The 24204-nt window shown below is 33.5% G+C and overlaps 3 protein-coding genes and 1 non-coding gene across 4 annotated transcripts; 3 read left to right on the top strand and 1 right to left on the bottom strand.

Annotated features, from left to right (window-relative positions):
• The first annotated feature begins 1234 nt into the window (after window positions 1–1234).
• On the top strand, window positions 1235–5914 carry LOC130825792 (rRNA 2'-O-methyltransferase fibrillarin 2-like). Its single transcript, XM_057691200.1, has 7 exons — window positions 1235–1662; window positions 2283–2596; window positions 2832–2927; window positions 3018–3095; window positions 3190–3366; window positions 5145–5213; window positions 5303–5914. Exons 1-7 carry the CDS (start codon window positions 1644–1646, stop codon window positions 5471–5473), a joined length of 924 nt encoding a protein of 307 aa, XP_057547183.1. The 5' UTR covers window positions 1235–1643; the 3' UTR covers window positions 5474–5914.
• LOC130826396 (small nucleolar RNA snoR60) lies at window positions 3561–3633 on the top strand. Its single transcript, XR_009047097.1, has one exon. It is a non-coding gene; the product is annotated as a small nucleolar RNA snoR60 (small nucleolar RNA).
• Window positions 5490–15853, top strand: LOC130825790 (putative F-box protein At5g55150). Its single transcript, XM_057691199.1, has 4 exons — window positions 5490–5516; window positions 5658–5726; window positions 14465–14649; window positions 14872–15853. Exons 3-4 carry the CDS (start codon window positions 14519–14521, stop codon window positions 15776–15778), a joined length of 1038 nt encoding a protein of 345 aa, XP_057547182.1. The 5' UTR covers window positions 5490–5516; window positions 5658–5726; window positions 14465–14518; the 3' UTR covers window positions 15779–15853.
• Window positions 15854–16621: 768 nt separating this feature from the next.
• On the bottom strand, window positions 16622–23631 carry LOC130825787 (protein DETOXIFICATION 35-like). Its single transcript, XM_057691196.1, has 7 exons — window positions 23056–23631; window positions 18915–19540; window positions 18501–18557; window positions 18046–18284; window positions 17638–17756; window positions 17452–17538; window positions 16622–17042 (listed from the first exon to the last, which is right to left on the bottom strand). The coding sequence occupies exons 1-7, from the start codon at window positions 23338–23340 to the stop codon at window positions 16965–16967; spliced, it is 1491 nt and encodes a 496-aa protein (XP_057547179.1). The 5' UTR covers window positions 23341–23631; the 3' UTR covers window positions 16622–16964.
• Between the last annotated feature and the right edge of the window lie 573 nt (window positions 23632–24204).

Here is a 24204-nt window from a genome sequence, read left to right as displayed (position 1 = left end):
TGAGTAATGCATTAGCCTATTGTAACTTTGTTTAGCTTAAAGTAATGTATTTATTCCAAATAAATCAAACAAAAAATTAAAATAAAATAAATATGGCAAATTGAAATAAATCAAACTATAAATTTGAATAATGTATATGTTTAGCTTAGAATAATGTATTTAGAATAATATATTTATTCCAACTATAATAAATTACATAGTTTATTCATGAAATAATAACAATACTGTCTAACATTACTTCTAAACTTTTTTTTATTATCCTCTTATCTCTTCCTTCCTAAGCCTCTTATCATTTGCTTGCCTCTGCAAGTTAAGTATCGTTTCTTTAAGCTCCTCTTTCTCTTTATTAAGCTTAATAAAGTCTTTCTACAATTGGGTGCCCTCTGGATCAACCCACTTAAAAGTAGGTATACCATAATCCTTCATCATGGTAAAATGGACAAGCAACAAACTGAAGACCAGGATCTAAGTCGCTGCAATCACGATCATATTTGACTTTGTAATAAACCACAATAACAATGCTCTTTAATTTATAACTAAATTAAATAATCATTAAAAGTAATGAGGTTGAATAATCATTAAAAGTAATGAGTAATCAACCTAAGTTATAGAATTATACCTTATCTCTACTAGAAAATTGTTTTGTATTTTGTTGGTTGATTTTAGATAGAATGAAACAAGCCTATTTGATGTATATTATATTACACTTGTTCATTGTTATTAACAACAAACAATGACAACTAGTCTGAAAAGCTAGAACGACTAATTTTAAACCTAATAGAAAGTCAAAAGAAGATATCATTTCTTTATTCGCTGTTAGTAACAACTCACAAAGAAAACCTGGTCAAATAAGGTCATATATTTATTCGCTGTTAGTAATAGCGAATAAAGAGACCTTGTTTAACCAAGTGTTCTTTATTCGTTGTTACTAATAATAAACAAAGAAGTCGACTTTTTGACGAACATAGTTTTGTTTGTTATTAGTAACTCCGAACAAACACTTTATCATAGCTTTAGAGTGAAAGACGCTTATTTTAGAAAATAAATTTACCAATATTACTTTAAAGTTTTTTTATATAAAACTTATTTATTTCACATATTCAAAAAACATCAAGTTTTATGATAAATCAAAGCCCAAATATTATGTCGATAGCCAGCTCGACTCATTCTCAATTTCCTCCGATCAGACCCATCAAAACACTTAGGGGTGTTTGGTATGAGAATATAAAGTGTAATGGAAAGGGAGATGATAAAGAGAAGTAAGGGTAAGAATATGAGTTGTAGTTATTTGTTGTTTGGTATAAAAATATAAGAAAAACACTTAATTGATCATAGAAAGGAAATTTATTACTTAACATAAATAAGTGATAACGAAGTAAGCCATTACTCTCAAAAAAAGAATTAAATTAACCTAATATCATACCAAAAAGTAATAGTAATTAAATCTCTCATTTAATATTAAAAAGTTTATACCAAACACCCCCTTAAATTAAACCCTAATAAAACCCTTCTCCGATTTCTTCCTCTTATTTATACGATATAAACCCTAGCTGATATCTTTACTATTTGAAACCAAAGAGCGAGGTTCCTAAAACCCTAGCCATTTATAGTGTCTGTGTATTTGAAGTCCAATCTATACGAAGATGAAGCCGCAAGGAAGAGGTAGTTCATTTCTTCATACTTTTTGCTGTTTACTCTATTTTTTTTAATTCTATTTGAAATTTCTCTATTGATTTATTTCTGAATGTATAATATTGTCACATTTGAAAGTTTGGACATGAACAATTCGGTCTGTCGTGTTATTTGCATCTTTCATCTGATTCTTTGGTAACCCTTATTAATATCCATGTTCCTTTCAGTAGTTTGATGGAATCTATTCAATTAGAGTAATGATTAGCAAATTTTAATGCAGTCATGTTAGTTTTGGCTAATATTAGTTATAATGACGAAGAATAGCTATATTGATTCTTAATTAGATAAAGCATATGTACAATCAGGATCTTTTTCTAACTCCTAATCTTCGATTATCTTTTCTGTAAATCTTAGCTAATGTTGATATTTTTATTTGAATTTGTAGAAAATTTGAGGCTTTTGTCAACATAATGCCATTAGTAGTAATAAATATGGAATTCATTACGGGTGGTAGAGGTGAAATTTGAAGTAGCTTATAAATATTGCTGAAAATTTTAATGGCCCATATAAATTAGGGAATAAAATACTTTCTATAGAATGAAAATGAGCTTTTACTGATTTAAGTTGAAATTTCTTTTTCCATTTTACAGGAGGTAGAGGTGGTTTTGGGGGCCGTGGAGGCGGTAGAGGAGATGGAGGTAGAGGAAGAGGTGGTGGTGGGCGAGGACTTGGAGCTCGTGGTGGAATAATGAAGCCCCGAGGAGGTGGGCGAGGTGGAGGTGGTCGTGGAAGAGGAGGTGGTCGTGGAGGTGGAAGAGGGGGCATGAAGGGAGGTTCTAAAGTGATTGTAGAGCCCCATAGACATGCTGGTGTATTTATTGCGAAGGGTAAAGAAGATGCTCTTGTTACTAAGAATATGGTTGCTGGTGAATCTGTTTACAATGAGAAGAGAATTTCTGTTCAGGTACCCTTTTAGAGTTTTAGTTTTAAGTACTGTAATTTTTTAATTGTATAGTGTTTTGATCAATACTTGTATTTTTTGTTTGATTAATATTGTTTTTGATGTGGTCTTTTTAAATGTTTTTACCGTCAATTATCTTTGGTTTTGAAATGTTTGTGTATGTTGCTAAATGAAATGTTGTAATAGTCAGAGTCAAATAATTGTACTTTGTTGCTTAAAAATTGATATTCTTGTACAGCAAGAAGATGGAACAAAGGTTGAATACAGGGTATGGAATCCATTCAGATCAAAGTTGGCAGCTGCCATTCTTGGTGGTGTTGACAATATTTGGATAGTAAGTGTTTTGTAGTTAGATTGCCTTTAGACCTAAGTGTGATTGCTGCTTTTATTGAATATGTGATATCTCTTGTAACCTGAATTGTAGAAACCGGGTGCTAAGGTTTTGTATCTTGGGGCTGCCTCTGGAACTACGGTGTCTCATGTTTCTGATGTTGTTGGCCCTGTAAGTGGCTCACTATATATCGGATGCTTGATTTTCATTTTTGATTTCTGTTGTGTTTGGTCGTTTTCACTAAAATCTCATGTTTATTTTTCAGGAGGGTGTTGTTTATGCGGTTGAATTTTCACACCGAAGTGGTAGAGATTTGGTCAACATGGCAAAGAAAAGGACCAATGTTATCCCCATCATTGAAGATGCAAGGCATCCAGCAAAGTACAGGATGCTTGTGGGAATGGTCGATGTCATCTTTTCTGATGTTGCTCAGCCTGATCAGGTGTGGTTTCTTTCACTAGCTTTGCATCGTATGGATGTGGAATTTTCTTCCATGTATTTGAATTATGTTTACAAGTTATTTTTGCTTCTTGCATAGTTTTATATGGTTAAAAGCTTTCTTCCTCATGCTTTAGAATTTTCTATGTGGTTACTTTTAAGTTTTAGATTTCAATGAGTTTTTCTTTCAATCAAATTAAGCAGATGATGAGTAACCTCGGATTCCCCTTCAAGACTTCTTGTGTGATGTAAACTCCGAGTATCTGATGCATCAATGACTTCTCATATATTTATCAAAGAAACTTTATTTTTCATTCTCTGTTTAATTAAAATTTTTACCTTAAGAGTTTTATGAGCTTCTTAATTTCCTTTCCATTTAAGATACTATCAATTTTACTGGTACAAACTTTTTTGGATCATATTATGGTTCCTGTTTTCTTGTTACTTGGTTCTTTTGGCAGGCTTTTATTATACTGTATCGGAATGCATTGGGTAATAGTTTGGTTGTGTTTTACTGAAAAAAGTAGGCTCTCTAGCTAGTTTCTGTGAGCGATTAATCTCAGACTGAGGATCTATTCAAAAGCTGATCCTTTTTCATTCAAAACCTGTTTGCATATGACTGATTTTTCTAAAGAAGCATTTGAACACTAATGTTGGCTTGGCTGTGGGCTATCTGTGTCTTCTTGCAGTGGTACCTGTGACAATACATACTAACACTGAGATTCCTATTTGTTATTTTCTATTGTCAATCTTAACTGGATTTCTATCTGTTGCAGTCTAATTATGGTAGCTCCTTGTATTGATAAGTCGACCCTTCAATTTCTAAATTTGTTTCGAAAATATCTTTTGTACTAAAATATGTTGCGTTTTGTTCATGAGTGGCATCAACCACTTGAAACTATTGGGTTATATTTGTTTTCCTGTTATGCTTCAACTTGTGTTGTACTACCAAAATTTTGTAAGTACCATGTTGAAAATATCTTACTCATGTTTTGAAATTTTGTTGCCTTTTGTTTCCAAGTTGCATTAGCCACTTGGTTTTAGTGGGAGATATGTATCAGTTTCCTGTTCTCCTGTCTGGTTGCCCATGGGAGGGGATTAAATTTTTGAATAACAATAAGCTTTTGTAGTTGGTCACAATGATTTAGGGGTGAGCTGAAAATCCAGTGTTTCCCTTTTTTTATTGATATATTTCTCATATTCATTTGACTTTTATTTTATTTTAAGCTTTCAATGGAATGGATGGAGTTGATGCAATATTTGAATAAATCTACGTTTTACATGTAATTTGTCCTACTAGAATTTTTTGTTAGGTTATTAGGTAAAACACTTGGTATTGATGAGTGTTTGAAATTGAATTAATAGTTTATCATCATGAAGCGACTTGATTACTCTTGCTTTGCATGATTTGACACATGAAAATCACCATCCCTTTTATTTCTTATGCATTATATGTCAATTTGTGGAAGCTTCCAACAGTTTTTAACACAGTTTGTGTGCGTCAATTAATTGTAATTTTAAGCCTTTTAGATTTGGGAAAATTTCCCGTGTTATGTTTCTCTTATTAGAATAATGTTGTTTCATTGAATGCTATGATACTCTGTTAATGTTTACAATGTTTGGTTGTGGTGAATGGCAATCTTAATGTTCAGCGTGTTTGTGAAAATGCTAGAGATCTATACGAGAATGTTTAGTAGAGTGGTAGTGCATTTCTACAGGCTTTAGAATCCCGGTTACTACTTACTACAGTTTGTTTTGCTTAATAGTTAATATTGTATACAGGCTAGGATTTTGGCGCTCAATGCATCATACTTCCTTAAAGCTGGAGGCCACTTTGTTATATCAATTAAGGTTTGTTGTTGCACTGCACATCTGTGAGTTCAGTTCACCTGAATGCCTTGTACTCTATTCATATGCTGAATATGGTTTATAAATTTCAGGCCAACTGTATTGACTCGACTAGCCCTGCGGAGGCTGTATTTGCCTCGGAAGTGAAGAAGCTACAACTAGAGCAGTTCAAGCCCATGGAGCAGGTTACCCTCGAGCCATTTGAACGTGACCATGCTTGTGTTGTGGGTGGTTATCGTATGCCCAAGAAGCAGAAGAATTAATGATGGGGTCCAGCATTGTTACATTATCTGAAGCGTAGTATAGGTTAATACTGTGAACTTGTAAAAGTTTGTTTTAACCTATGAATTTTGTGAGATACATTTTCAGAATAGTTTTATTGTAATTGGATAACAGAAATTTACTTATTTAATTTTTGAATGTATATTATTTTGTTGTGATTATCAGGTGGGCTGTTGAATTATATCCATAAAGATCAGGATAGAAGCAACTGAGTGCTGACTTCAAGCCTTAGAGGTGATTTTAAGTTTCTATTTGACCTGTTTTTGGAAAGTCATAAAACCAAGATGCTTCTTTTGTTATGAAGCTAAATGTGATTTTATGCTAGAGTTGTTCTATCGACGGGTAGCGGATTAGATAATGTCTTAAAAATTTACCTGCGGGCTCAAATATTGAAAAGTTTGCTTGCAATTTGCAGGCCTATTTTTTTGTTGTTACTTGCTCATTTTCTTAGCGGGCTGTTACCGTGGGTTAGGCATTACCAATATAAAAACAAAAAAACAATATAAATTATAAAGTCTTGACAACAATTTAAATAATACAATAAATTGTTCAAAATACTTTAAAATTCAAACACTTAAAAGTCTCAAAATACTCGAATTACATAAATATAAATAGTATATTGGATGATTAACCAAAGCAATGTGAATTTGATCATTGATTATCATCTTACTATGGAGTTTGATAGTAAAACCCCTAGGTTTGGCTATAAGTAGGGGAATTTTTGGGTTGGTGGGAACTCTAAGATTTTTTTGATGAACATAATCATGATTTGGCGTCCAATGAAGAGAAGCATTTGTTAAGATCCAATCGAAAAATAGATGCAGCAAATATTTTGGTTATTTCATCTATGATTGATGCTGGGATCAGAGCTACACAAACCTTTTCTTACTTGATAAATGAAATGGGTGGTGAAAAGAATATTCAATTTATATTAGAAGATCTAAATAATCATATCACTCCATACGGATAACTCAGCTAGAGGCAAGAGATGCACAAAGTTTTATAAATCATTTTAGGATGGAGCATGAGAAGAACCCTCAGTTTTTTTACACAGTGCAATTAGATAATAAAGGTCACATGACAAACTTATTTTTGGCGAGATGGTAAGTCATTGATAGATTATGAGTCTTTTGAGGATTTGATTATTTTGACACTACATATCGTACGAACAAGTGGGGTTTATCATGTGCTCCCTTTACTGGCATCAATCATCAAAAGAATAATGTGATTTTTGCTTGTGCTTTTATGTTGGATAAGACTACCGAGAGCTTTGTTTGGCTCTTTAAAACCTTTTCAAAAGAGATGGGCGATCGACATCCAATCACAATTTTTACAGATCAAGCCCTTGCCATATCCAATGCCATTAAACAAGTATTCCCGAACACCAAACATCGCTTGTGTATGTGGCATTTATCTGAAAATGCTGGGAGACATCTTAGCCATGAATATTCTATTGAAGGGTTCAATAAAAATTTTACATGTGGTTATGGTTGTTGTTCGGTGATTGAGTTTGAGGAAAATTAGGCCAAAATGATACAATCTTACAATCTTGCTGAGCATAAATGGTTATCTCGTTTGTATGATATTCGTCACAAATGGTGCCCCGCATTTAGTCTCATTTTCAGCCAGAGTAAGATTCACTCAAAGGTGTGAAAGTACCAATAGTATCTTTCGTAGACTTTCATGTAAGACTATGCCTTTGACACGTCTTAACTCATGTAGGTTATCTGTGGAATACAATTACTTTTCACAATGGATATATAAACTCAATAATTCAAAAAGTACATCATGTGGGATATTTGGTTTGCAAAAGCACTAAGCAATTGGAATTTACTACAAATTAAAGATTGAGAATACTTTTGTTCACAAGTATCTATTATATAGTATTAAAATCTGAAATTATGAAAACAACTTACACTGGAGAATCAATGACAAAGAAATCAATGACACTCTCTGCTAATGTTGTCAATGACCAATACAATTCATTGAACACTTCAATTTTACACACTTCACAAACAAATTGGGAATAAGCTACAATTTTTATCTTTAATCCAAACAAAATCTACAATTTTAATCATTAATCCAAACAAAACCTACGATTTTAATCACTAATTGAACAAAATTTTCTGAAAAATTGATACAAAAAGCTATAAATTGATATTGAAATAAAGAAAAGAGAAAAAAAAGTAGAAGTAAGAACTTACAGCTTCTTCATTACTCAGATCTAAATGTAGTAATATTAAAATTTGACTCAAAATTTTTAATATTAATTGCAGTTATCAAAACATGTAAATTTGTTTGGGTATTTTTTGTTTGGTTAGGTTAGGGATATTGAGTTTTGGGGTTTTAAGGGAGAAGAAGAGTGTTAAGAAGAGAGATAAAACTTTAAATTTGACAAGTTTTAGAATTATCTAATGGACAATATCTTATTATGTGGCAAGGAATTATTGGAATGATGTACCACATAATACATGTGACTTGGTATAGCAGCTGTACCAAAACTTCTTTTAGGGTACTAATATATTAAAGTAAGCTTGGTTGTGTAGAGCATTTAATAGACAATTAAAACATAAAAAACAATAGAACTACAATTTAATATATTAAACTAAGTGGGCAGATGGGTATAATGGCGAGTATTTTTTTTGGTATCCTTATCTGCCCGATTATCTTGGCGGACGAGTATTACACGTTCAAATTATTATTTTTTGAAAAATGTTGTCCAAGTCCAACCGTATTTTAAACCGGATGGGTTGAGCTTGACAGGTAGCCCGCTCATAAACAATTCTATTTATACCCTTTGTTTTTCTGGAGCGACGAAGACCAAAATGGTTTCCACTTAGAAATGTATGTGCACAAAACTGTGGAATTCAGATATTTGAGTAAACGGGTGTCCTTCAACATTCTTGTCTGCTTATTCGTGTGCTGTAATGGTTTTTATTTGAGACGTTGAACATAGAACAAGACTGGTATGTATGACTGAAAAATCGTGCTATAATGCTGGTTTTAGGGATTTTTCTTGTTGGAACTATTATTTGGCTTTACATCGACTACATTATCCCGTTAGCACATCACCTTCACCATTATCATAGTCACGATTAGAAAGGGTAATGATAGTACTTGGATCGAAATATTCTTATTGTGACCGCTTCGAATAAAAGACTTTATAACCTCGTCTTAGACACATGCTTAGACTATCGGACGTCTAACAGAGTTAAATTGTGTCATTAACTCCCAACAATAATTGTTTTTAAATAGATTGTTTAAATCGTGCATAACAATTAAATATCGTTCGATCAATTTAACTTAATTATCTAAATATGCCACAATTCGACTAAATACTACTTAATAACAAAATTTTTTTTGCAATAATGAAGTCTTTCGAATAAGCACATTAAGCTTTAACAAAGTCGGATTCTTGGGGGAAAATCCTTATGTGATTGAGTCTAAAACTCTACCACAAATGATAAGCGAAGAAGCAAAAGTGGAAATAGACACATTTATGTCAATCCTAATAAAATACTTCCTGATTAGTCTAAATAAACTAGAAATACAAATATTTGAACAAAGTCAGCGTCGAATGCTGGATTGTAGCAGATTCGAGTTAGATTGTCTTCTTTTCGACTTCTTTTTCTCGGACTCGAATTGGATTATTTTTTTCAAACTGAGTCGAATCGCAGTTAGATTCGAACTAGATTACTATACCTGGACTCGGCAGTTTGAAACAGAATCATTGAATTGTATGATCGAAATTCTGCGTTCGATTTCAGACTCCCTGACATCTCAAGTAATGGCTTTATTCCCTGACATTTCAAAACTATTTAGTCTCAAGCTTTATTTGGAAATGTGCTGCTTTTAACAGCAAGTCTGTGCAACTTACAAAGCCTGAACTTGATCATATTAACTCACTTTAATATTTGAAGATATAAAATAAATTTCGACCAATAAATCTGAACTTGATCATTTCATTTGTTCTAATCCTTATCAAAGGGGAAATAAATTCCATTTCTTCGACAATGATAATCTTTCTTGAACTTATAGAGCAATTAAATCTAATTAAGATTCGGATTGGAAGTACCGTGCAATATACCTGCAGCTTCATACAGCACGCTATCTTGCTCATTGTCGAAGATAGCTAATCAGTAAAAGCTCAAAGTTGCAATGATTCTTGCTAAGTCCTAGCACGAACACTGGCTTGTCTCGTGCCTAGTCTAACATGTAAAGTGCCTCCAAATATAGAAAACCAAGCGCTATATTCGGGTCTCATGGTTGGAGCAAAATCACAAAAAAGTATGCAGCAACTCACTGTTATACAGTATAATCTAAAATAACACTCAACAGTTAAAAGAGTTGCAAATACTTAGAGTAAGTTAATAGTTTTTCAGCACGACATGGAGAATCATATATACACAATCTTTGAACGCGTATGGAAATACTTCGACATTTTATCAATGTTTGTTCCATGTAATGTGAATGGAGAGACATAGATAACCTTAAGCATAGAGTATAGAACATCAAATTGACAATCAATGTTAAAAATATGGAAACGTTTAAGAAAATGCCATATAGGATGAACCAATGAGTTAAATAATACTTATAAAGGAGGAAACAACATCTGTGCTAAAGCCTTAAACCTAACAATGCAAGAACAATAACAAATCAAAGTGAGAGATTGATGGTAACAAAGAAATAAAGAATAACAAGGTATCATAACTCAACCATAAAGAAAGTCGTATGGTCACCAAGCTACTTATGTAATTTCATTAAGATATGAATGCCAAATACGAAAGGTCCTTCATCTGGAATCTACATTACTCATTTGCTCTTGTTGGACGTACCCTGTTTAATTTGGGATGTTATTTTGGTGGAAAAATGTTGGAAGGATGCGGAGACAGAGAGTTTGTAAGAGAAGAAAGTAATAGAAAGCTTGTGTTTGTTGTTATAAAATGATGAGTACAAGATCCTATATATTGAGGTTGTAAGTGGCCTACAAATGGTGACCTTTGAAGAGAAAAAATCTTTGGCCTTTCACGTACGTATATTAAATCTAACTCTTCTTGTTCTTTAATGAATGTAGACTCATACATGTACTGTATTAATAAAAGCATACTAAGAGCTTACAATCACACTAACTGTCTCCAAACCATATTAAAAGTCTCATTAACTAAAACTTCTCCTTGAGACTTTTGATCTCGTTCCAGTAAACCTCTAAGCTTCTCGAATCTGCCCTTTAGAAGTGCTTTGGTGAAAATGTCAACTAATCGATGTTCTCCATAAATCAACTAGCTTGACTTCACGGTTATTCTAAGCTTCTCTGACAGAATAATACTTGACTTTAATATGCTTTATCTTGCGATGAAAGATAGAATTCTTAGAAATTTTCTATTTTAGTTTCAGCCTAAACACAACTTCCCATTACTTCCCACAAATCTATAGCTTTAGGAATAGTCTTCATTTTGACTTCAAAAATTATAATTCTCTGCATTGAAATTGAGAATATATTCTGGTTGAAGCATGTGATGTTGAAGATGAAGAAGCCATATGTTTGGGTTTTTTATATTTGGGCTACGTAATTAACTTATATTTGTTTGCTTGAAAATGAAATAAAAGTCGAAATTAAAATTTACTTGAATATGAAGTTCTATAAATCGTTTCTTCTTTAAGAAACACAAAAAGCAAGTGAAGAAGAAGAAGATAACTTTGTATATTCACCATATTCTTATTATAATAATTATGTGATAAAGTGGTGTTTACCGCAAGGATAATGAATGTTTCAACGTTGTTGATACTAAAATATGAATACCATGTTGTTTTAAGTATTTACTATTTATATATGTTTTAAAATTGATTTTTAAGTTTTTAGTGAAAAAGTGTGCCTTGCCTACAAAAATCTCACGCTTTCCTCTTGCACTATGCGTGTAGGCTCTAAGGAACTTTATCTTGCACCGCAGTGCGCCTTGCACCTTTTAAAACTAAGGGACATTTGGTAAGACAGATGATAGCATATTGTTTCCTACGTATTGATTCTAGTAAGGGAATCACTCGTTTTGTTGACGTTACTATGTAGCTAAGTATGCATTTCATCTGTCTGACTTCATTAATTAACTTTTGGGTTTGAGGAGCTAGCAAAGTATAGATTATGGATCCTTTCATTTATAGAAGCAATATTGATACACGCAAATGCATCTAATCTACTACGTTGTTAGTCCACTGGATGTGTCAACATTCCTGAGATATTTAACTTACTAGAGTATGAAAAATATAATGCACACACAAAAATTTCATTTACCTTGCTATGTGCCAAAGTTTATAACTTTTTCTTGCTTTGAAAGTGAAAACACTTTGAAGTTTGAACTTTTTTAAGAAGGATTCCAATTTTTATTCACATGATAGAGCTTCAATAAAATTACATTGAAGTGAAGCATCTATTTGATGTTGAATAAGATACTTCCATACTTTCTTGGACAAATGAATGAAAAGTTTAGTACATGACAGGGGTGACACCCCAAATTTAAGAGCCTAAGATGTTAGATGACATTAATTTACATTGTTTTTGCTTTAGTTTAACTATACCTATTTTTAGACCTCAAAATTTCAAAAAAATGTAAAATAAATAGAGCCTTAAACTACATAAGGATCAAATTGTATTCGACCTCTCTATCTAAGTAATAGCTGATCTATATATCATCCATCCATGAAAGTCTTCTGAGGGGGTCAGATTTAAGTAGTCAGAAAAGCCTCGTCTTTTGCTTTTTAAGAGCCCTGAAAATCTTCATTGCACACAAGAAATGATCATTTTCGATCATATAAATTTGTTTCAAGTTTCGGATCTATTTGTTATACCAGATTTTGTTAGTTTACAGTTCATCGATATAGCAGGTTCTTTTTCACCCAAGGGCCAAGAGGCAAAGGGATATTCAAGAAGCATAAACTCATAAATTCATGCTAGTCTATGCAACTGTTTGCGCTATGCGTTCCCTGGTTTAAAGAAATCTGGTTATTCAGAATTCAATAGTTCAATAAAAGCAAGTGAATTAGATTTTTTTACAATCATTTTAGATTCTTGATAATTATTGGATTGAGGTAGATTTGGGGTCTCGAGTTTTGACTGTTGACGATAAACTAGTTTCCTCGAATGTAATCGTATCCCCCTTATATAGAAGGCTATCCAATGGAATGTGCAGACCTCGCCATTTGTTTCGTCATCCTATTTGTTGATTTCCAACATTCAAACAACTTGGCGGCCTTTCTTCTCCTTCTAAACTGCCTCTTCTTCAAGTTCCTCCTCTTCTGTTTCTTCCTCGTTCAAATGGGCATGGCTACCTGAAAACACACTTTTCATGTTGCTAACAAGTTGACGCTTTCACAAATGGTTAAGTTTAGCAGTGTAAACTGACAATCTGTCGCAAAAGACACGTTTTTCTAACTTAACCTCCATCCCGGATACCTGCTTATGCTACTTAAACCAAGTACTAAGGAAAACAACATTATATGCTATATTAGATTCTTGATACATTCAATATCACACCTTCAATTATGGGGAAAAGGTTAGATAGTGTAAGTGCATCGGGATTCTGATACGAATATCCATGACTGATGCAGCTGCTTTGAGAGATCAGTATGCAATATGCATAATGTTTAGCAAGTTGATTGTTTTACTCGGGAGAGGATCCATAACAACTGTATAGGGTGCGCTAAACACTCATCTCTACATGTGTATTTTTCTAAGTTATATGCTACATAATCCAATATTATTAGGGACTTATACTTTTATTGGTATTTATTTTGTCATGTAGAATGTGCTATCTCTGCTGATTTTGATGTTCAGGTCGTCTAGTCATTTTGATATTGTAGCTTGATTAATTAATAGTCTCAATCTAGTGTTTAGCTATAGTATCTCGTCTCGCCTAATCAAGGTGCAGTTCTCTTTGACTAACAGAAATTAATTATCAATTTAAAATCGGTATGTCCCTTATTTCGTTGGAGCCTAAGATCTATGGTTTTTTGGTTTTGGTTTTTAACGGACTATATTAAATGACTCATTAAACTTCTTCTTTTTGTGAAGTTGCGTATGACTTAATCGGAAAGAATCTCTTTGTTAGTGTTATCTCAAACAAGCATAAAATTGCATACCATCGACCCCCAAACCCCATTGTAGGTGGGAGCCACTTAAAGACATTGGGTTAATGAAATGTAATTTATCAATTTTAATCAGTCAAAATATATTTTAACTGTTTAATTTTGGAAAGAAATAATTTGATTTTCCTGCAAAGATAAGGTGAAGAGAATCGGGATAAGTTGTCGTAGTCTGTCTGGGAAGGCCGTATTGAGGCTTAGTTTTTATCTGGCTAATTAAATGACAGCAAAGTTGGTTCCAAAATGACATATTTTCTTCTTTATATACTTCATATACTACCTTTCCTGAATAGAATGAAGAATTACTAAAAATGGAAAGATATATCAACAAACTAGATTTTATTGCAGTATTCACAAAAATACATGGAACTTGGAAGATGGGATGTGCTGGTAAAAATCAGTCTATGTGCATTGTCTTAAAGCGGTAAACTTGAAATCTAGGTGTCGATGACTAGACGATTACTCGTTAATGTTTGTATGCTTTTACTAAAAAATACATAATAGTCGTTTTAAAAACAAGAGTATGAGACAGTGCACTTGTACACCCGACCACCCGGTTGTTGTCAAGGAACGAACTCAAACAAAAGTTAAGATAACGTTTGTAATATCAGACAGGTAAATGATTTGTTTCCCATAATGTACTCCCTATTGTACTATTTATTAAGATGACCTGAATGTTGCATTATCTATCAGATTCTAATTTTTTTGCCATGGCTTCTTCCTCAATATCATCTTTCGAAGAGTCCAATTGGAGCTCTCTTCCAGATAGCTTACTTTTCCTGATTATAAGCGAGCTGTTTTTATTATCTGACATGTTTTCATTTGGCTGTGTTTGTAAGCACTGGTTTTCGGTCTTTGAACAGAGACTCAGAGATCTTAACATCCGTCCAAATATGTCATTGAGAAGACGATTGCCTGTGCTGCTGATCCCCACCAATGATTGCAGTAAAAACACCCGCAACATCTACAGTCTTCCTGATGCACAGGTGTATGAAATGAAGTTACCAGTGCCATTTAAAAGCAGGTACAAAATCTTTTCCTGTCGATAGCGTATAGATGAAGTATCCAATAATTTAGATTGCATGTTCTTTGTTGTAGATCGCCTAATAAAGTACTTATAATCTTTGTTAGCAACAATTTCCCGTGTTGATTTGTTCCCATATTGTTGGGTTTAAGGCGTTCCAATTGTTGTTGATTGTCATCCAATAATTCCAAAGATGACAAATTTTTTCCTGTTTTCTTGCAGGTGTATTGGTTCTTCTCACGGATGGCTTATATTTATCGATAGGGTGTCATTCGTGATAACTTTATACAACCCATTTTACTTCGGGAACAGTAAGGGAATTATCCATCTCCCACCATTCCCGCCAGCAGAATACACCATTGAGATGACAAAAAAGTCATATGTATGTGAGTTTCACGCCGACTATTACATCTGTAAGGCTGTTCTATCTGCAAACCCTTCATCCAGTAATACTTATTTCGTGACGTTGATCCATGGAGAAACAAGGGCCATAGCATACTACAAGTCTGGGGATGTTTCTTGGACTTACATGTATGGTGTTGTCAATCAATCTTCATTCTTCGACGTAATATCTCATGAAAACTATTTCTTAGCAGCCAATTTATGGGGTGAGGTTTACATCTGTGAAGTGAACTCAAACAACCCGAAAATCACCTGTCTGACTGACCCTGTTGTCAGTCCTATTGGGGAACTAGCACGAAGATACCTAGTGGATACAGGTGACGGAAAAACCATTCTGCAAGTCGTAAGGCTGTTAACATGCTCTATAAGTGATGATGGTCATCCCTTCACAGTCACGGCAGATTTCAAAATTTACAAGTTGGAGCCCATGGATGGTGCGTTGGAATGGTTACCGGTGAGGAGCATTTTCGATGGGGCATTGTTCTTAGGAGACAATGAGTCGACTTTTGTCAAAGCTACTGATTTCCCAGGAATTATTAGCAATTCTATTTACTTTACTGATGATTACCCTTCATGTATGAGCATGTTTCATAAACCTTACCAGTTTAATGTCCCTGCAGACAGTGGTATCTTCCTGATTGAGGATGAAGAATTACATGATCATCACATTGATCGCTCGAAACATAAGAATCTCCCTCCCCCAGTTTGGATTCTCCCCACTATTTAGTGAGGATTTATATGTTGTTTTATGATTAGAGAAGAATAAAATGGTTGTGTTTGGTTATGTATGATTGAACTTTTGTTTCTGTTCCGTTTTGTGCATTAATCTTCATTATTCAGGTGTGCAATCTATTCATCAAGAAAAGTATAGTGATTCAAGAAATGATTTTCACTTGCAGAGCTCTTAACAAGAGAATTGATTGATAAAGAACTTCTATATAGAGAACTCTAGAAGTGGACAGTAAAAGTCATGTAAACAAATTAAAAATAAATGGAAGTCTGTGTGCTTAGACCATACGTAACGTCCGTTATGTAACCTGTTTAAGAGTTTTTCCGATGCTAAATCTCATTATACAATGGTGCATGCATTTTCATGGTCAAAACGCCATTGACCATTACATAACGTGAAACGCCCATTACTTTATTGTTATAACGATATTTTACCTTTACAACGTTATTTATCTACCCGCTAAAATTTCATTATTGCCCATCAACTCTAATTATCATGATTGCTTAAATTATGGTTACTCATAATTGTAGATGATATTTTTTTTTTTGAGATTTGATGATATTAACTATTGTAATAACTGTTTTTTTTCCCATGCCTTAGAACTACTTGACTTTATAAAAATATGAATTGATTAACATGAAAACATATATATTGAATATTTCTGGAACTAAATCCATCCAAGGAATAGCTAGTTGGTGAGTTAATAGCTTACTAAGGTGATGGTCAGTAGCTGGTCTAAGAGCATGGTCGGCCACAGTGGGATAGAGTTATGACACAGACTCCTACAGGAGGCAGCAGTTTTGCAATATTAGACAATGGGATATAAGATATTAGCAGGAAATTGATTCCATTTATGTTGCAATAAGATTTGCAATGTCAAAGAATGATACATGTTCTAAGAACTAAAAGAATTGCAGCTTATAAAAGCACAGTTAACAGCTGAAAGAACGAATATTTTCAGATATTATGTGTCTACCAGAAGAACCAACATCCTTTGGTTCATGGGCAACCCTCCAATCTCAGCACACTTATGAGGACATCATTGAGAAATGGACTAAAGCTTTTCATTTCAATAGGTAGTATTATCGTGAAAACTGTAGTTTCACCAGCAGAGTGACTTGCATTGCTTGTGAACTACACACGGACGAGGAAGTTCCGATTAAAAAGCAGCAATAGCAGCGACTCATAGATTGTTCTCAGCCTTAAGTACCTTGATGTCCTGGCCACCCCACTTCCTCATTCGGTTGCTAGTTTCCTCCACCTATACACATTAGATTGCATTGCATTGCATTCCTTAATAAATTTAATAAACAGAAGATTTCACGCACTTACTATACTAGGTTTGCTATTTCACCTAAAGTACGAATATTCGATATTGTCTTTTATATATAGAGAGAGACAACACAATTCCGGCCTCTGGAGAAAAAAAAACTTTCAATTTTCACGAATTATAAATCTAACAAGATTTATGTCCTAGACTTTAACTTCAGAAGCCAACTCTGAGGCTCCTAGTTAAAAAAGCCCTAATCTTCAGCTAGTAATAGGTATTTATGTGGTCTAAATGTGAGTTTGGAATTAAAGAACATATATCACAAGGTCATGGATTCCTAGTAAAGCCGAAATTTGAGTAACACAGGGAGTATATAAAACACGAAAGCTCAGAAGCTCACCTCTTTGGTCCAATTAGTTCGGTAAAGAATGAACAGTAGAATTAATGTCTGTAAGGAAGTTCCAGCTATCATGCCCACCCAAATGCCCTATCATAAAAGAAATATAAATAGTTTTTCAGAACCTTATTGGCATTGCTACAGAAAAAAGAAAATACCTGTAAGTACAAGCGAAAGTAAACTAAGTACCGTGACTCCAAAATCTGCTACATAGCCAAGAATGTATCCGAGAGGGAGCCCAAATACATAATAGCAGGCCAAGTTGATATATGCTACAATTGCTTGCCACCCCCCACCAACAGCAACTCCTACAAAGATTGTAGGAAACTTTGTCATTATTGAATACAACAAGTCAGCAACAGGTTATTCAAAACTCTTTCAAGGGTCAATCGAAAACAACCTCTGTTATTACATGGTAAGGTTGCTTACATCCGACCCCTCCAAAACTTCGCATATGCAATACCCACTTATTGGCATTTGGGTAAGGGGATATAATATTACTCATACGTTTCTCAAAACTTTGTTGTTTGCAGATCAATTCAAAGAAAAAGTTGCAAAAACATGCAGGATAGAAAAATCAAATGTAGATTTTAGTACCTGAGATCACAGGCTGAACACTGTTAAGAACCATTGTCACACCAAGAAGCCAAGCCAATTTAGCCACTGCTCGTTGAAGTGTTGTACTATCAGTGTAGATAACACCAATATAGTCTCTGGCAACTAGGATGATGACCATACACAAAAGCCCAATGAGGAGAGACTCGAAAACTGCAACATAGACGCTATATTTGGCTGCCCTTGGATGCAACAATCCCAGCTCATTTGATACACGAACACTAATGGTAAAATCGAAACAAAAATTTCAGAATTGGTAAACGCAATTTATTAGATTTCTCGTATTTAGAAAAGTGAAAAAAAGCCACAAGTAGAAATAAATTTATTTATATGTTATCTCTAATAATTAAACAAAATCGCAAAATTTTGCATCTCTGAAACAAATGAACAGAAAAATCGATCTTGACAAGAATATTGATGACAATGAGACTATTTACCTTATAGCAGCATTTACTCCAATGAATATCATAGCTTCTATTCCATTAACATTCATGCTGAAAATAGAAACAAGAGAGCTTCATTAACGATTTTTGTCTTCAGAAAGGACCTAGTTTGTAAAATATGTTGAAGAAGATCCAATACAGCATTTGGATAATCAAAAAGAAGACATACTGGCATTTACATAGATGGTTAAAATAGTGTGTTTCATTAGACATAAACTTGTGTAAGTAGAGGTGGGCAAAAATGGCCCAAACATGATTTGTTAGAATAATATAAAAATGAAACTGCATGAAAATATTGGCTACACAAAACACCCAAAAGCGACTCAATTCGAAATATCAGACCCGCAGCCAACTCAAAGACCCAAACACGCAACTCTACTTCTAACTCGGGCATTTTAAGCAACTCACCAAATAGAGAGGGATCCAACAGCAATCACAGCATTTGAAAGGTGACCGGCAAGGAGTGTTATGCTCATCATATACCAGACTTCAAGGCAAAGCATCACAGCTGAGGCAACGGAAAGTCTAACAAAAGCCCATATATCATTGAAAGCTGCCCATGAGAAACCTAACCAAGAATCTTTACACCAACCAAATATATAAACTACTTGAGCTATGGGAATCAACCAGCTTGTGAAGTTAAAAGCTGCTGCGGCCCCTAGCACACCCCACCCTAGCACCGAAATGAAAAACCAGAGAAGCACCGCGTGTTCAACTAGAGAGAAAAATCCGATCCACGCAAGTGCATCAACTTTGCTTTGGGCTTGCAGGAACTTCTGAGAAGGAAAATTGATAGCCAATGAGAATAATTGTGGTATGGTAAGGATGGTGAACTGTCCTGCTAGATTGGCTATATCATGGTCCTGTCCTAGAAGCTTTAGTAGTGGTGCAGAAAAGATGTAAATCGGCAACACAACAAGGCAGCTGAATAAGAGGATAATCCAAGAACGTTGCAAGTAAATTCCAAGCATATGAATTTGCCCGGCACCAAAGGCTTGACCACACAATGTCTCAAGTGCACTTCCCATACCAAGCTACATTTTCAACAAAACAATGTTAGAGTCCACTAGAATCCTTAAAAAATCTAGCAAAAATATTCAATATATTTCGAAGGAGAAGGCAATATAATACATTCGATATTGGCAAGTATGTGACTCAGTTACCGACAACATGTAACCAAAGCTTTCAACTATGAGTAACTTGGTGCAAGTAATAAGCAACAATTACTTGAAAAAAATCATAAACAACCATCTAAGGCATCCAACAATCTAATAACTATGCATCTAAGGTATGTTAATATACAGTTACACAACTACTGATGATATAGACAAACTAATGGTCTTATCTTCCGAGTCCCTATATAATTTCCAATGATGATAGTAGCATTCAACATGACTTTGAAAGATATTACCATATAGAAGTAGTTAACATCACATATTAATATATGAGTAAATTAGGATTGCATCTAATAATACCATTTCTCATTGGTTATATGCTGATCTAAAACCAAAAACAATCAATTTCCGTGATTTTCATGGACAAAAATTATATTTGGCTCAATCTATTACTAAGCTACAAGTACAAAAATCAATTTCAGTAATTATCCGAATACATTTGCTTATCCAGTCATTTGTATACGGTAAAAAATTAGCTTCTGTTCCTTCCATCTTGTTCGAACAGGTGTCAAATCAAGCTTTGATAGAGGTTATGTTGATCACATAATAGCTCGAACATGGTATACATCATAGAGGGAAAGGATGGGATGCAAAGAGGACAGAGTGTGATGGTGAAGAAGCTTCGAAGAAGCAAAACAGAAGCACTGGTGCAGTGTGCTCAAACGAGAAGCATAGTACTCAAATGAGCACTTTGTGGCAAATTCCTAACAATGCTTCCGTATAGCTAGTGTGCTTTGGGGACACATATTTCCCTTTTCGAAAATTCTTTCTCAAATTAATTGGCCTATAAAAGGGACATGGAAAGTAGGAAATAGGATCATGGTGGGCTAGTACTAGGAAGGAAGGTAGGATTTGTAAACCTAAGAGAGTCATGTCTAGTATTGGAGTGAAAACCCCATTGTTGGAGGTCTTGGTGAGCTCCAGAGAATGTGTCTAAGGCATTTTGAATCCATTAGAGACATACAACACATTTTGAGGGGAAAGTGTCTAGTACACCGTTTTTGTTTTCTTGATTGCTGTGTTCTTGTTGTTTGATTTCAATCTCCAGTGTTGTGCTATCTTATTTTTTTTGCTTTCTAAAAAATTTGTTTTTCACCATTTGGGGGTCCAAACACTTTCACTTGATACCTAAAAACCAGGAGGTTACAAATAATAATACAGACACAAATGACAATATGGAAATTCGTATTTTCCGTTGTTGATGGCTAAAATAAACTTACACAAAAAACACTAAGAACAAACTTGAAGATAATCTTTGTAACGAAAACCTTTATCGGAAAACTTGATACTTGTTGTAGGCGTGTACTTAATGTTCCTTTTGTGATATTTTCCCCACAAAGGTACTTGGGTTTAGACTTGGGAATTCATAATGAGATACAAACAACACAACACACCCTTAGTACTTAGGGTATGTCACTTAATGACAATGTGTTTGATAAATTATAAACTTTGGAAATTTCTAACAAGAAGTTTATAACTCTTTTTGAAAGAACACAAGCAAGAGAGAAAGCAAGGACAAGAGAATTCAGAAAAATTGGTGTATTTAACATCTAGTATCTAAAGCCAAGTCGGCTTTACGCCCATCATCAGGAAAGCCAAGTCGGCTTTTCCTGCTGACTCGGTTTTCCAATGTTTTTTTGTCCTACCTTTGAACCTTTTTGGACCTTATATTTTTAATACATTGTCCCACTTTTATTTGTATTACTAGGTGATATTTTCTTAGAATTTAATACACTAAATGTTCAACGGTGGGACCACATTCATACGACAGGGTCAAAAGCTTATTGAAATAAAAGTCAAAACTTACCCTTTGTTGCCAATTTGCCATTGATACAAAGAACAAGCCATCTTTATCAAAAAAAAAAAAGGACCAACCAATCAACCCCATTTTACAAAGTCAACATGAACATAAAGTGAAAGGCTGACAGATAGGAAATTAGGAATTCATATCATTAGCCATACTATTTAAACTTTTAAATCTTTAGTTTTACTCCTTGCTCCATGACTATAAGTTGTGTGTATGAAGAAAACTCAGAAATAATATTGGTTTACTGATTTGTTGATAGAAAATTTACTTTAACAACAAAATTAATTCTCTATTGCCTTTATATTTTGAAATTATCAATGGCCGAGTTTTTGTACTTTATCAATGGTAAATTTAAGTTGTTTTTATTATCAATTGTATCCTCGTGTTATTGAGCGCCTTACAACCGTAAGTCCGTAACCTTTTATAACTTTTTCCGTCCAAAATCATCCAAAAGTGTTAACTTTTTTTCTTTTATTTTTCAATTGAAAAATAAAAGAAAAAGAAAAAAAATTGACGGTTTTGGACGGAAAATTTTTTAAAGATTACGGTAGTAAGATGCTCAATAACACGAGGATACCATTAATAATAAAAAAAAATTAAAAGCATCATTGATAAAGTGCCAAAACTCAAGGTACCATTGATAATTTCCATATATTCTGTGCTTAGCTTAAATTGTGTTTAAGTGACAAATCACAAACTTGATTATATTATGAGCTTTTTTGAAAAGGAAGTGAAGTGATTTCGATAAATTTTGATTGTGAAAAAGTTTTTTTTTATAATTTTTCATTATTATTTAATATTGTGATAGTAATTAGGCATGTCAAGCAAATTAAGTTGGATTAAATTTGAGTTCAGATCATCATAAACAAGTTAAAAATTCTTTGACTTGATCAAATCTAACCCATTTAGTTAATTTGAATAGAAAATTACAACACCGACCTGTAGCTGCAATGAATTTTGACAAACGTAATGAAATGATTGAACATATTTTATTATAATATAAAAATCACACCTGCAACTACAATTAACCCTTAGAGCAAACTGTGCATATAATTCAACAGTATATTAATATTTCTTCCCTTCAATAATAGCTTACATTTATATTTTTTTTGACAATTTAATATGGTATTTTAACCATTTATATATGTATAACTATATACATTTAAAATCTAAAAATTATATATTAACATTATGAAATTATGAGATTCACCATCAAAATAAGATTCTACTTGACTATATTTTTTCTACACAGTAGTCACAATTTATAAAATAAGTTTAAATATTATGATATAAAAAATAAGATTCTACTTGACTATATTTTCTACTTGACTATATTTTTTCTACTTGACTATATTAACATTACCGTCCGTGTAGATATAAAAAATATTATGTATAATCTGTAATGAAATTATAAAATATAGTTCTTTTCATTAAAAGAAATAAATTTAATGATGTTTAGAGTCAGAAAAATCATTTTCCTCAATTATATATAATCTTAACATTTTATGATCAATTACGTAAATCTCCATGAAACACCAAAAGTAAGAGTAGGGAATGAGAATCAAACCATGAAACCAAAGGAGAAGGTACCGATAACGGAGAGAGAAATAGAAACAGCAGAGAGTTGGAGTTCACCAAGATGACCAACAAAAATACTTGTGAGTGAATTAGTGCCAAATTGACAAAGTATTTGGAACACTAATGGAGATGCTATTTTCCATAGTTTCACTGTTTCTAACCTAAACACCGTCGTTCCATCCTTCATAGTTTTTACCGGCGCATAGTCACCGTCACCGGCGACGATTTCCGGATCCGGTGTTTCGGCGACGTTCAACAAAGGTGTATCATCCATTGAATAATAAGTTTGGAAATATTATGAATCTCACGCTAAAAATATGGCAAGAGAGTTGAATTAGGTGAAGATGGAAGCACGTTCAGCGCCTTATATATGACGCTGTTCTATCGTAGCGTTTTTCAAGGCCGGGTTGTTAGAAAATACTTCTAGAAATTACTCATAGTTTGCGATGTTTGCTTCCATAAAAACAAAACTTTCTGTTTAGAATTATTTTTTCTTGACTCATTCGTCTTTTAAGTGAATTCGCAAATAGACATTGGAAGCGACGTTTGCTTAGTACAAAGTAGAGCGGTTCTCATGAGCGGGCTACCTGCTAGGTTCGATCTATCCGGCTTAAAAAATGAGCGGGTTTGAATAACAATTTTGGAAAAAATTTAATATTTGGACGGATACTACCTATTCGCTAAGCTCAACGGACGCGTAGCTGACACAAAGATAATACCCACGAGTAAACTTGACTGTACGCTTATTTCATAAATATATAATTATTCTAATTGTTATTTTATGTGATTGAAAATTTTATGCTTTATTAGTTGATTTTTTCTTTTAAGTTTATGTTTTTCGTCTTTTTGTATATTGTTCAAATACAAATTTTTGTTTATTTTTCTTATGGTATCAATTTAACTTTGGATAATACATTAATAATTTTAATTGTTGTATTATTTTTTTTAGTTTTTATAATCGTAACACCCGTGACTAAATCATATTTTTTTAAGTCGATAATGTAATTTTTTTGGCCATAGGCCCATAAGTTATTTTACTTAATTATAAAATTAAATACCCACATCCGCAAATCCCACCCACTAAGAAAGAGGGCGAGTAGCGGCAAATAAAGTAAGTCTGCTCAAGCGGGAAAGCTTT

The sequence above is a fragment of the Amaranthus tricolor genome, chromosome 10 (genome assembly GCF_026212465.1).
Source record: "Amaranthus tricolor cultivar Red isolate AtriRed21 chromosome 10, ASM2621246v1, whole genome shotgun sequence".
Lineage (NCBI taxonomy): Eukaryota > Viridiplantae > Streptophyta > Magnoliopsida > Caryophyllales > Amaranthaceae > Amaranthus > Amaranthus tricolor.
Note: the sequence above shows the minus strand (reverse complement) of the source record. Positions and strands in the feature narration are given on the sequence as shown.

What these genes read in the sequence shown, in the direction of transcription:
- LOC130825792 (XM_057691200.1), top strand. An exon ending in GTGTTGACAATATTTGGATA is followed by an intron (nt 2,928 to 3,017) that starts GTAAGTGTTTTG and finishes CCTGAATTGTAG; the next exon opens with AAACCGGGTGCTAAGGTTTT. An exon ending in ACTTTGTTATATCAATTAAG is followed by an intron (nt 5,214 to 5,302) that starts GTTTGTTGTTGC and finishes TATAAATTTCAG; the next exon opens with GCCAACTGTATTGACTCGAC.
- LOC130825790 (XM_057691199.1), top strand. Translation starts at nt 14,519, where the DNA reads ATGTCATTGAGAAGACGATTGCCTGTGCTGCTGATCCCCACCAATGAT. An exon ending in CCAGTGCCATTTAAAAGCAG is followed by an intron (nt 14,650 to 14,871) that starts GTACAAAATCTT and finishes GTTTTCTTGCAG; the next exon opens with GTGTATTGGTTCTTCTCACG.
- LOC130825787 (XM_057691196.1), bottom strand. Translation starts at nt 23,340, where the DNA reads ATGGATGATACACCTTTGTTGAACGTCGCCGAAACACCGGATCCGGAA. An exon ending in GTTGGATCCCTCTCTATTTG is followed by an intron (nt 18,558 to 18,914) that starts GTGAGTTGCTTA and finishes TTCTATTTTCAG; the next exon opens with CATGAATGTTAATGGAATAG. An exon ending in TGTTCAGCCTGTGATCTCAG is followed by an intron (nt 17,757 to 18,045) that starts GTACTAAAATCT and finishes CAATCTTTGTAG; the next exon opens with GAGTTGCTGTTGGTGGGGGG.